Source organism: Spinacia oleracea, chromosome 5 (genome assembly GCF_020520425.1).
Source record: "Spinacia oleracea cultivar Varoflay chromosome 5, BTI_SOV_V1, whole genome shotgun sequence".
NCBI lineage: Eukaryota > Viridiplantae > Streptophyta > Magnoliopsida > Caryophyllales > Amaranthaceae > Spinacia > Spinacia oleracea.
This window is the reverse complement of record NC_079491.1, coordinates 102,864,523-102,877,911: the sequence shown is the minus strand read 5'-3', so window position 1 is coordinate 102,877,911 and position 13,389 is coordinate 102,864,523. Positions and strand designations below refer to the sequence as shown.

Here is a 13,389-nt window from a genome sequence, read left to right as displayed (position 1 = left end):
ACAATATCCTTAAAATAACACCTAACTTGTTACGAGACCCATTTTGGCTCTTTGTATATGGTAGTCGGTAAGGGTCAAGTATGAACATGATAGTGATATCAAATTATGAAATTAGCAAGTTTGCAAATTTGGACTTTTCTTATTCAAAGAAGACCCAAAATATCTTTGGTTTCCTTTAATAAAAAAATTTCCAAAAGGATAATAGACTGATAACATTGTAGCCACCAAACCCCACTAACTTTAATTTGTGACTAACAAAAAAAACAATTACTTAACTGATTTAGTGTGTATAATGAGTGATTACAAAGGCAGATAGATAGAAGAAAATGGCAGATATGAACACCTCCATTGGAAACACAGAAAGAAAACCTATTCGTTGCAAAGGTAATTTCTTACTCTTATACTGCCTTCACTAGGATTTAGTCTATTCGTTCAGATTACATTATCAACGTGACTATTGAAACGGTGCAGCTGCTGTAGCTAGAAAAGCAGGGCAACCATTGGTGATAGAGGAGGTGATAGTGGCTCCACCAAAAGCTTATGAAGTTCGTATCAAGATCCTTTGCACTTCACTTTGTTATAGCGACATCACCTTCTGGAAATTAAAAGTATGTATGTACACTTGACATTGTTATTTATTTATGAGTAAGTACTTATTGTTGTTAAATCACACCTTATATTTTTTTCATATATTAATTCTCTATTATGTATTTTTTACCAGGATCCTCCCGGATGCTTTCCAAGAATCATGGGCCATGAGGCTGTTGGGTAAATACTTTTAGCTTATTTATTTTTTATAATCTGATGTCATTGTGAAAGAATGTAGGTAAATACTTTTAGCTTATTTACTTTTTTATGAATTATTGATTGAAAGGTAATACTTCTATATAATTGTATTGTGACTTATCAAGTTAGCTTAGCATGGTGATTATTGTAAGTAATTTATCACATGTAGGATCGTAGAGAGTGTAGGAGAAGGAGTGGATGAAATAATGAAAGGAGATTATGTTGTACCAGTTTTCATAGCTGATTGTGGTGAATGTAAGGATTGCAAATCAAGCAAGAGCAACTTGTGTTCGAAGCTTCCATTTAAGGTCTCCCCATGGATGCCAAGGGAAGAGACAAGCAGATTTACTGATTTAAAGGGGGAAACTCTCTTTCACTTCTTGTTCGTTTCAAGCTTTTGCGAATATACTGTTGTCGACATTGCTCATCTCACTAAACTTCACCCTCAAATTCCTCCCAACAGGGCATGCCTTCTCAGTTGTGGGGTTTCCACCGGTATTTTCACTTCCCTTCCACTCTCTTGCATATATTATATATACATTGTCCTACATTTTTCTAACGTTACTAGTTTAACTAATAAAGTACTAGTCTTATATGCACGCGATGCGTGCGTGGATATAAAACTAAAAGATTTACTATAGCATATATCACCCGAATAATATATGTAATAAAAAAAATGTCTAAGAAATCACACGATCTATCATCTCGAATGTAAAACTTTAAGAGAAAAAGACTGAAATTGATGGTCTAGAGAACTTTATTGAACTTAGAAACATTACAAATTGCAAACATCATAAAACCATTACAAAGCATAAGTAGTTAAGTACTAACAGAGGGTACCATGTATTTGCGATGCGTGCAAGATAATATGAAAACAACATTTCTTCCTCCGGACATTTTTTTCCCAATCTCTATCTTTTACTTGTTTCCTTATACATAAGGACAATTTTGTTAAACACAAAATCCAAAGGACAAACAGTTTATACACCATTATAAATTTTAAACAAAAAGTTCATTGTTTTTAGGGATTCTTAACACGTATTTCTCACTGAATACAACCCTCCTTTATGTTTAGTTCAAAGGCAGCTGTTAGCATTACTAAAGCATTACTTTTAGTAATACACAGTTTATGAAGAATTGTAATACAAAAAAAAACCAACTTTAAAAGTTAAAGACGGTATAATTAATTAGTTGACTAAAAATTTTGTACATAGCATTACAGAAAAATAGGAGAACGACTAAAATCCTATCCTTACAACGTCACTGTTTTATTTGCAGAACAATTACTATAAACTCCAAAAACAAAAATTAATAAACGAAAAAGTGAGACCTAAGCATAATAATTTAGGCTTGCTTTCTTCTTTGCTTGGACTTGAATGATGCATTCATTGAAGTCCTCGTGGTTTACCTGGAAAATTGGAAACAAAGTTGGTAAGTTTAACAGAAGAGAAAGGAAAATCATAAAAAAAAAAAAAAAAAAAAAAAAAGAAGGGAGAGAAACCCATACCTCACATCTTGGCGAAGAACCAACATGCCTGCTTCAACACATACGGCCTTCAACTGTACATCGTTGAAGTCGTTAGCCAATTCTTCAAAGTTGACATCTGGATGCACCTTGAATGAATCTGCAACAAAATTAGAAGAAATCAATAATTAAACAAATAACCTGATTTAAAGATTTTAGAGACAAATTTCACCAAGATAAATTCTAAGAGACTTACAGCGAAGGGATTGACCTCTACCTCTTCTTCGAAAGGATTGGGATCATAACGACTTGTTATTTTTTAGATCTTTAGACAAAATCCAAATATCTGAAACAAAAACCTCAATCTCAAATTTGGCATCCTACAATTATCCAGATCCAATTTCATTTTTCACTTAGCATTAAAAGTACCAAACACTCAGAAACAATATGATGTATCTATGATGCTTTCTTTGCAATCAATTAACTCAGAAAAAATCAGAAAAAACCTACAATTACTCTACAATTATCCTCAATCTCAAATTTAGCATCCTACACTTATCCAGATCTTCCACTTAGCATTAAAATTACCAAACACTCAGAAACAATATGATGTATCTATGATGCTGTCTTTGCAAATCAATTAACTCAGAAAAATTCAGAAACAACCTGCTTGGAAAGCGTTGAAGGTCATCTACAACATTGAACCACTTTCGGAATAGGTAATACAAAACCCCTAACACTTAACGGTCTTACCACCCAAGGCAAGGAAGTTCAATATTCACGAAGCAAGAAAAGGAACAATCAATGGGATAATATCATTCTAAAGCCTACCATGAACAGAATAAAAATTAAATATGTCTGCTCTCCCACTGTTATCAACAAAGTGCTATTTGAGAACCGAAGATTAATACACATAGCACCTTTAGGAGGTCCAGTTTACAAAGTAGGCCATGGTCGGAGCACCAAACAACCAGAACCATTCCTAAACTAAGCCATGATTCGGGGATAAAAGCTGAATTTAAGTATACCTGGTGTGCCAATGAACAGCCACTTGTTGACTTTACCCATCTGCCTGTCGAGAATCCGACAACCCAGGCTGACTTTTCACATTGCGTTCCTCAGAATCTGTCCCTCCACCTTAATAATAAAGATCTATGTAACATACATAATACACAATAGAGAAACGACAAACTAATTGACAAATATTTAACAATCAAATACCTGCGACAGGACTCAAAACAACATGAAGATGTTTAGGAACCTGTTTGTCTGATAAAAAGAGGCCAGGCTTGCTTTCCAGGACTGCGATACTGCAAAACAAAACATAGAAACTTGAACTCTGGAACCACATAACTTAAAGATTTTGTGCAGTTGTTCAACCTGTTCATTAATCATCAGATTTGAACCACATAGCTTAATGATTGAACCACGTATCTTTAAACACACCGCAATTAAGTTGACGGATTAAGAATACTGATTGGAATGATGGAAAAGGCAAATAAATAATAGGAAAAAACCTGAAAATCGGATGTGAATCTTGTTATGTGAGTGCGAGAATCCTTGGGGATGCCTTCAGTTCTAAACTTACAGTTGAATATCATCATTCGCTTTCAGGATTTTCTGAAACTGCTGAAGTAAAAGTTAAAATTCAAAGGAGGACAAAGAATTGACAACTGCAACTTAACAAATTAAATTGTAAAATCTGCATAATTGAATTAGGATAGCCTTGCAAATAAAATAAAAAAGATTGTAAATTCGGCTTTTTAAATATCTCATCTATGACTCGTGATTAAAAATCTCAACAAAGATTTCCTATAACTCAAATACAGGAAGCTCCAAAAGATTTAATATTAAATTGATTTTATTACTTGTAAAATCGATTCTATAGATAAAAACTGAACAGAACCTGTCAAAGTATGATAATGGTTCAACAACACCTTTCTTTCAAAAGGTTGGTTCAATGTAACCCAAACGATTGCAATCGAAGCAATACCTGGTATATAGGGCACGACCTTTCGTAGTTATGTACATGTCCATAGAATGCAATATCAACTTTGTACCTCTGCTAAAGCTTTTGAAGGCTTTCTCTCCCGATTGGCTCTTTAAATGAGCCCTCTTTCCCATACCATTTGTCTGATTAATAACCAAGGACACGATGGGCTGCAAAGATTAGCCTAGGTTGCTTGCCTATCTGCTGTTGAAAGGAAATTCTTAATGAACTTGTATTGCTCAGTTCCTTCCCTCCAGTCTCACTGTCCCGAATGCAGAAGCGAAACATTCCATAGTCTTACCTAAAGAATATCACCCCAAGTTAATGAATTTCATAGGAAGAATAATAGCCTAGAAAATTGTAAGTCGGTAATGAGCCACATTTGGTAAAGTTGTTGTTCTAGGCAACGTAGTAAACACAAAAACTAAATCAAATTGACAGCATCCCTAAACAATCAAATCGACCATCCTAAAATGAAAAAAAAATCAAACAGAAACAATTGCACTAACAAACAATGATAAAATTGACCAAATTTTAACAGAAACCCATAAATCGGATGATGAAAAACCCTAATCCTCATCAAATAAAATCAGCAAAAGATGCTAAATACCCAAAATCAACAATCAATTTCCAATTATATGTCAAACCCCAGATTTGGGATAACTTTCTAAAAAAAAATTAAAAATTCCAAAAAAACATAGAATAAATGATAGTTGCCTAGACTTTATGGTGCGCAGCGGTGATTCATCGGTGGTATCATCGTCGGAGTCGTCCTCGGGGAGGGGTATCTTGATGGCGGCGGCGGAGGGAGAAGGGAGTTTCTTGGAGGAAGCTAGGGCAGGCGGTGGTACCTGGTATCATCGGCGGCGGAAGAAGGGAGTTTCCGTCTGAGTTTCCATCTAAATTGGCACCGCTCATATGGTTTGTGAGATTAGAGGAGATCAGATGGAAAGTAGAGAGGAAGAGAGATAGTCGCTGGAGTTGAGAGAGAGAAGGTGCCCGATCATAGGGTTTGGAAGGGAGGTTTAGAGTTTAACTGTAAAGGGTATTTGGGTCTTTTTGCTTGGGGACACGAAAAGTGGAGTTACCAAAACGCCCTCAGTTGTTCCTTTATATAATAGAGATACCCATTTTTGTTTGTAAGGGTATGAAATTATACACATTATTATCGGCAGTATGTCTTAAGATTTCAAGTGGAGAAAGACTATTTTCAAGTTTGAACATCAATTCCTTAATTATTGGTAAATTTGCTCTTGTATATACATTACTACGTTTTATCTTGCATATGATGTCGGATGTCCTGTTTTGAACTTTGAAGGTGTTTCACAATATTTAAGCGTTGAGTAATTATTGTAGTTGGCAAAGTATCAAAAATTTATATACAAAGTATCAAAATTTAAGTCTAGGGTATCCAAAATTGGAACCGAAATCTGTTAGGAACCTGCTGTTTCGGAACCGGAACCTGTTGTGTAGGTTCTGGATAACAAATTTGGGAAATTATTGCAACAGGTTCAGGTTCCGGTTCTCAATTTTTTGAAACAGGTACCATGTTGGGTGCCCTGTACGTGCTAATTCTAACACGGAGTACCCAAAAAAAGGAACCGAGCCATATAAAAATATTTCATGCCCAACATATAAAACAATCCAAGCAAATTTTTGTAAAATATAAATATAGAATTACAACTTAAGCCCAAACTATAAAACAATCAAAGCCCAAACCATAAAGTAGATAATTTTTCAATAAAATATCAATTATTTATTAAAAAATTTAAAATAACAGGGTACCCTGAATCGGAATTTGTTGCAACAGGTTCCTTTCCTGGAATTTTAACAGGGTATCCTGTTGTGCATATGATGTCCTGTTTTGAAGGTTTTCACAGTATTAAAATATTGAGTAATCAATTTAGTTGGTACAAAAATGATAAAAGTCGCAACATGTGACCTTTAAGTCGTGTCACAACGATGACATGGCATGCTTAAGTTGGTAATTTATATACAAATTATCATGATGTTTTAAGACTATAAAGTTGGAGACCGTTCTTAACATGTTTGATCATGGTCTTTCCAGGGATAGGTGCTGCTTGGAAGACTGCGAATGTCGAACCTGGATCCTCAGTTGCTATATTTGGCATGGGAGCTATTGGATTGGCGGTAAGACAACCATACATATCATGTTATTCATGTTATGCTATATACTGATACATCCCTTAGTGTTACGCTATTATGATCATTGAAATTGTACTTGGTTGTGTTCTGTTACTGATTGATGATCAACATATAATATTGAGGTTTATTACGACTTTTATTGGACCTCAAAGGTTGCAGAGGGAGCTAGGCTTTGTGGAGCAACTAAAATAATAGCAGTAGATGTAAACCCGGATAAATTTGAAATTGGTAATACATACTGATACACTACAATTTCAATCTCACACATCGATCTGTAATTCTGTATATAGTATGATTTTGATTGATCTTCCTTTTTCATCTTCTGTTTCAGGTAAAAAGTTTGGAGTCACCGACTTTATCAACCCTAAAAGTTGTGAGGATAAATCTGTCAGCCAGGTGATTAGTTCAATTCAAAACTTGTTAATTAACTTTGATGCATTACACTTTATTGGAGTACTTAGCATTTCACCTACCTTTATGGCTTGTTAATTGCTAGTTAGGTCTATTTAGTTAAGCCTCCCTTTTCGTCTGTTGAGCAGATTATATGCGAGATGACAGACGGAGGTGCAGATTATTGTTTCGAATGTGTAGGCATGTCGACTTTGGTAGAGGAAGCTTATGCTTCTTGCCGAAAGGTCTCTTGTTATCTTTCATCTCTTCTTTCTGTCAATTTCAAGTTCAACTACATTTGTAATGTATATAATGTTATATATGTTTCACAGGGTTGGGGTAAAACGGTTGTGCTAGGAGTGGACAAGCCAGGTTCACAACTGAGCCTCACTTCTGCTAATGTATTGTGTAGCGGCAAAACTCTAACAGGGGCATTGTTTGGAGGTCTAAAGGCGAAATCTGATATTCCTATCCTTGTAAAACGTTATTTGGACAAGGTAATTAATATATGGAGTACTTCAAATTAAATACTCCCTTTGTTCCTTAATACTCGCACCGTTTTGACTTTTTGCACTATTCATATAATTCACTTTGACCTTATTTTATTTCTAGTATATGAAAACAAATAGTAGTATATAATATATTGTTATCTTCATCTTAATATATATTTCAAAATATTAATATATTTATAAGTTTTTATAATTTGTAGTTAAAGATATTGGTGGTCAAAGTTGTGCATTGGCAAACGCGTCCAGTCAAAACGGTGCGAGTATTAAAGGACGGAGGGAGTAACTAGTTTAGGGCCCGTGTAACGCACAGCTACTACAAAAACAATTTATTATTTTAATAGTAATTAAAAGACTTGTGATATTATGAAAACATTAAAGTAAAAGGATATATGAAAAAATATAAATTCAAAGTTGTGTAAAAAAATATTCAAATGAACTAAATTTGCATATTACTATACAAAGTTAAAAATTATAGGCGTTTATTTGTATGTAGAACGATCTAACAACGTTAACCAAACCCGAATGACTCAAGACTAATTTTCGAAAAGACCCGAGCATAACCGAGTTAGTCAAATACAACATATTTTGAATTGAGTAAAATCTTGATAAATAAACTTATATGTTATTCTACTTACCATGTATTATTATTTTAATTAACATTTTTACTTACCAGTTACCATGTATTATATTATTAATAGTAGACTAACATTAGAAGTTCATTTATCAATATTTTTATATTTTTTATCAGATGAAAAAGTTATAATAATACATAAATAAGATTATATCATAAAGGAAAAAATAATATTGATTTAGCTTTCCTCCAATAATATATTATGCAGTACACATCTATGGTAATTAAAATATATTTTTATCTTAGTTTCCTAAAAAAAACGTAATGTAATTTATTTATTTTAAAGTAAAAAATTAAAAAAATATTTTGACGGGAAAAAATCGCACCAGAAAATGACACGTGTGATTCCTGGTGTCTCTTTTACTATATAGTAATAGATAGATAGATAGATAGATTGCAGATATACTCCCATCCGTTCATTTTTGTATAGAGGTAGTCTGAAAACTAAATCTAAATTGCGCTACGTTATTATTATTATTTTTGCAGGAAGTTCGACTAGATGATTTCGTATCACATGAGATGAAGTTTGATGAGATTAATAAAGCGTTTAATTTGCTTATAGAAGGGAAATGCCTTCGATGCGTGCTATGGATGGATTAAGAAGTTGTTCTTGCTTCTTCCACTCATTTTACATAATGCGATGAACACATTGTCAAATAAAAATAAAAAATAGGAAATTTTTATTTGGTCACACATTGAAACATAAATGTATGCATACTTAATCTCAATGTTTGTTTCTCGCACCCAAAAAAATAATGTCAATGTTTGTGGCAACAACAGTTACAAGCCTACTCGAATACTCGGTAACAAAAAAATTGAAGGATGCATATGTTTGTTCTAAAAAGTAATTTTGTTTAAGCACGAGTTGAGTGCTCTCAATTAGGGTCAAGTCATTCAATCATATCATATCGTTTCTGGACCTTTGTTGGAAATTCTTGTCGAGAAAACAAAAGAAAAGAGTGAAAAGTATAAAGTGAGAAATGTCCCACATTGATAGAATATCAACTAATTCCTTGATTTATATATTGGGGTATGGGTATGCTTCATGTTTAATAAAACAGTAAGGAGGCTTGCTGGACTCACTCACACGCGCGTCTTGAAGGAATTATGTCCTTAGACATTTCCGGCAATTACTAAATATAAATAGGAATTAATTATGAAGATAATAAGTTAATTATTTTAGTAATCATATTTGCTTGCTAGAGAATAAATGTGATTAGCAGGACAATATTGATTGGACCTACCACTAAAATATATTAATCCTATAAGGTCACACATATAAGCATTAATTGGAATGGGCCCAAAAGGCCCGATGGCAACCGGTCTATTAAGGGAAAGAATGTTGGGCTTTGGTTTTGTGTTAACCTAAAACTCTCACATTATAATAGTTATAATGTCAGGGATTTAGAAATCACGTTCATTCAATATCTGACAAAAGGAAAACACAAAAACCCTAATTCTAATTCTCTAAACGCCGTACATCCCAAACAAAGCAAGAGACAAATTGTGATCGTTCTCTTCCGTACTAGCATACGTGGGATTCAATTCGTGCTTGTGGACTGAGTAGAGGAGCAACAAGTGGGGCTCTAAGATCTTCGAAGCTTGCATACGAACGGGAGAACACGCTTCAAAGGTGATTATTCTTTCGACTTAATCTGATCTATACTATTGTTATGCATGAGATCCTGTGTAGGAAATTGTTTCCTGAAATTCCGCTTTATGCATCTATATGTTCCTACAGTGGTATCAGTTTTAGCCTCTTGCATAATATTTTATGATCATGATTGTATGCAACATTATTATTTTGATTCAATTAAGGGAAGATTTATTTATGGATTGAATTTGCAAAATTAATATATGATATTAATTGATTGGAATCATTAAATCGTGATTTAATTAATTTTTGCTCAAAATAAATTTATAAAATTCCGAAATTTTTATCACAGGGTCGAAATTAACAGTTAATATCTCATAAAAATTTTCGGATTTTTTAAAATTAAATTCGTCAGATTTTAAATTATTTAATGGTTAATAAGATTAATCATGGAAATAATTTGTTAACAATTAAAGATTTGATTTTTAATTTGTTAAATAAATCTACTGATTATCCCCTAATTTTTATACAATAGCTGAAATTTTTTGGTAATTTTTTAACTAATTTTCGGAATTTTTGTATATTAATTATTGAATTTGGTTAATTTTTATGTTTAATTCGATTAATCATACAATTTAAGGATAACAATTAAAATTTTTGATTTTATTTGTTAAGAAAATTCAATAGATCTGCCTGGTAATTTAATTCGAATTTTTCGGATTATAATTGTTATTTTCTTGAATTATTTGAATAAAATGAGATAATTATGCCTTAAATTTTGAATTCTTGTTAGATTTAATTTTAATAAAGAGTTTAAATTGAAATCTAACTTCTAACAACCCTAAAATTCAGTTTAAGGATTGTTAATTTATTCAAATTTTTTGCCATTATTTTCGGATAATTAAACCCTAATTAAATTGTTAATCTTTAACAAAAGTTGAATAAAGATTAATTTAATTTAGGTAATTGTTACCCAAATTAAAATAACAACCTCCATGGCTGGGTGGCCACCACCTGCGACGGTGGAGCCATGGTAGAGGGCGAACTAGGGCGGTTTTCCGGCAGAAGATTGGGCGGCGTAGGGGCGGCAGGCGAGGCGGCGTGTGGACGTGCCTGGCTGCTGTTGCGGCTAGTTAGTTGCGGCCTAGCTCGCCGGTGGGCTTGGCTGCCGGTTTTCTGGTGGCTGGGTCGACCAGCGTGGCTGGGATTTTGAGTCGCGGCGGCTGGCCGACGGTCCTGGCGGCTGCTGGCTGGCGTCAGCCGTGAGGGTTTTGATTTTGTGAAGTCACTGCAGCAGTTTCATTATAAAGAATAAAAAAAAAAAAAAAAAAAAAAAGGGAAAATCTGGTTTATTAAAAGGTCAAATCTCCTAAATATTTGGAAAGGTTGATTTTTTTTTTTTTTGGGAAATTCCAAAAACGTGTTGGATTTTCTAAATTAATCTTTTCAAAAACATTTTTATTTTGAATATTTTTTTTGGAAATTAAGATTTTCTAAGTTGAGCATATATGAAAATTCTTGATTAATGAGATTATTCTAGCCATTTTTAAATAGTAATTGAATTAAAATAATAAAGTTTCCTAAATAATTTTAAACTTAAATTGTTTAAGTTTTTATAATAATTTTGGAAATATTATTTGCTTATTAACAGTTAATAAGTAAATAATTTGTGTTTAATATTGTTTGATATTATATGCGTGTATGGAATATATATGATATTTTGTTACAGGCGAGTGACTAGTATGGCCCAAAATAGGATAGAAAATACGATCTGCGTATCGTTTTGTATTCTTGTAAATTTTGAAATACGATCCGCGCATCGTTCTGTATTGTTGTAATTTAATTTAAAAGTTTAAATTAGATTATAAAGTTCGTATTATGAGTTCGATGAAGTAAGAAGGTTCAATCAAAAATTCAAGGATGGAGATCCAAGAAAGATGAACAGGAACCCAAGAAGATTTGAGCTTATTTTATAGGGGCCATACTAGGATCACATTTATTTTTATGCATTTTATGTTGCCTTAAAATGCTTATTGAGTTTATGTATGTGGTTATTTAAAGCAATGTGTTCACTTTTAATTAACCAACATAGTAAACTTAGGTCCCAAAATAATATTGAGTTTAAGTGCTTTTCCATACAACACCTATAAAGCCTTAGATCATGAGTAATAGGTTCTGCCAAAGCAGGGTGTTGCTTATAATTCCGGGGATAGTAGGGTAGGTTTTCGAAACTTACATGTTAATGTTTGGTTTAACTCAACAAAACTATCAAAAGACAAAGTTTTGGGTTTTGAAGCTAAGAGATAGGAAAATACAAAGAGTTGCTAACCTGTCTACCAAGAGTTATAATCAGTTATAATTAGTAAAATGTTTACTTACCTCGAATACTATAAATTGAAGTAGCAGGGCCAAAGTCCGTTTGATTGTAGTGGGAGGGGATCTTGGTTAATTCTTTATTCAATGGGGACTTCTAATTTTGAATAAAAGGTAGTAGTGAATTGAATTTGTTTAATTGCTACTTTTGATAAACATTATATTGAATCTTGCTTTACTTTTTATTGTAGTTATCATGTCTGGTGCAAACAACTCTACTTTTAAGTTGCGCCCTCTAATTGAAAAAGACAAAATGAATGCTACCAACTTCCTACAATGGCAAATGGTTGTGAGAATTGTTCTCAGAGCGGAAGGAAAAGAAAGTGTTCTTGACAATCCTCTACCTGAACCCTTGCCAGAAAATGCTACTGCAGCTCAAAAGCGAGCTAGACAAACTCTAGAGGATAACTCCTTGCAAGTAAATGCTTGATGCTTGCTTGCATGGAACCAGAGTATCAAAAACGTTTTGATGGTCTGGATGCCTACAGCATAATCCAGCAACTGAAAACTTTGTTTCAGAAAAATGCTAGATTGGAGAGATTTGAAGCAAACTGCAAACTTCTGGATTCCAAGTTGGAAGAGGGGAAGCCCGTTGGTCCGCATGTGTTCGATTTGATTGGACATTTTCAGACCATGGAGAAATTGGGTTTCCCTTATCCTAAGGACCTGGCAACTGACATAGTCATCAGATCCTTGCCTGAAGATTTTCATAACTTTAAGTTGAACTTCTACATGCAAGGAGGGGAGGCTACCCTGCAAGAGTTGCATGGTTCACTAATTCAGGCTGAGAGAAACTTACCAAGTAAACCTAAACATAAGGATGTTCTAATGGTTAGTAAAGGTAAGCAGTTCAAGAAGAAAGGGGCTCCCATGAAGAAGAACAAGGGCAAGGTAGATGCCAATGAGAACTCTTCAACCAAGCCAAAGGCCACTCCCAAGGCTAAGGTAGCTGCTCAACATGAGTGCTACCACTGCCACAAGATTGGTTATTGGAAGAGGAACTGCCCCAAATATCTGGAGGATAAGAAGACTGGTGCTTTAACTTCAGGTATCTATGTCATAGAAGTTAATTTAGCTACAACTGCTTCTTGGGTATTTGATACCGCTTGTGGATCTCACATTATTGGTAATGTGCAGGGACTAAAAAGAAGTAGGAGCTTGAGCAAAGGCGAAGTGGATCTCCGAGTAGGCAATGGAGCAAGAGTTGCTGCTTTAGCTGTAGGAGATTATAGTTTACGCTTGCCTTCTGGTTTAATATTAGAACTTTATAATTGTTATTACGTTCCAGTTATTACCAAGAACATAATTTCTATTCCGATTTTGGATTCGGAAGGTTTTTCATTTCAAATTATGAATAATTGTTGTTCAGCATATTTGAATGGTATGTTCTATGTCTCTGCTAAATTATCAAATGGTTTGTATGTACTAGACTTACAAAACCATATCTATCACATAGAAAACAAGAAACACAAACCAAATGATTTG

At 33.7% G+C, this 13,389-nt stretch overlaps 1 protein-coding gene across 6 annotated transcripts; it reads left to right on the top strand.

The window, feature by feature from the left end:
- The first annotated feature begins 210 nt into the window (after positions 1–210).
- On the top strand, positions 211–8,764 carry LOC110802527 (alcohol dehydrogenase-like 7). Of its 6 annotated transcripts, none has more exons than XM_056828965.1 (10): positions 211–384; positions 472–608; positions 722–768; positions 956–1,281; positions 6,310–6,392; positions 6,530–6,635; positions 6,739–6,803; positions 6,947–7,042; positions 7,130–7,294; positions 7,507–7,882. In XM_056828965.1, exons 1-10 carry the CDS (start codon positions 327–329, stop codon positions 7,591–7,593), a joined length of 1,170 nt encoding a protein of 389 aa, XP_056684943.1. In that variant the 5' UTR covers positions 211–326; the 3' UTR covers positions 7,594–7,882. The 6 variants fall into 6 exon arrangements, with proteins under 6 accessions (XP_056684943.1, XP_056684942.1, XP_056684941.1 ...); XM_056828964.1 differs by lacking the exon at positions 7,507–7,882 and adding an exon at positions 8,424–8,764 and having other exon boundaries at positions 213–384; positions 481–608; XM_056828963.1 differs by lacking the exon at positions 7,507–7,882 and adding an exon at positions 8,424–8,764 and having other exon boundaries at positions 215–384.
- Positions 8,765–13,389: the final 4,625 nt, after the last annotated feature.

What these genes read in the sequence shown, in the direction of transcription:
- LOC110802527 (XM_056828963.1), top strand. Translation starts at nt 327, where the DNA reads ATGGCAGATATGAACACCTCCATTGGAAACACAGAAAGAAAACCTATT. An exon ending in ATGGGCCATGAGGCTGTTGG is followed by an intron (nt 769 to 955) that starts GTAAATACTTTT and finishes TATCACATGTAG; the next exon opens with GATCGTAGAGAGTGTAGGAG. An exon ending in TGGGAGCTATTGGATTGGCG is followed by an intron (nt 6,393 to 6,529) that starts GTAAGACAACCA and finishes TATAATATTGAG; the next exon opens with GTTTATTACGACTTTTATTG.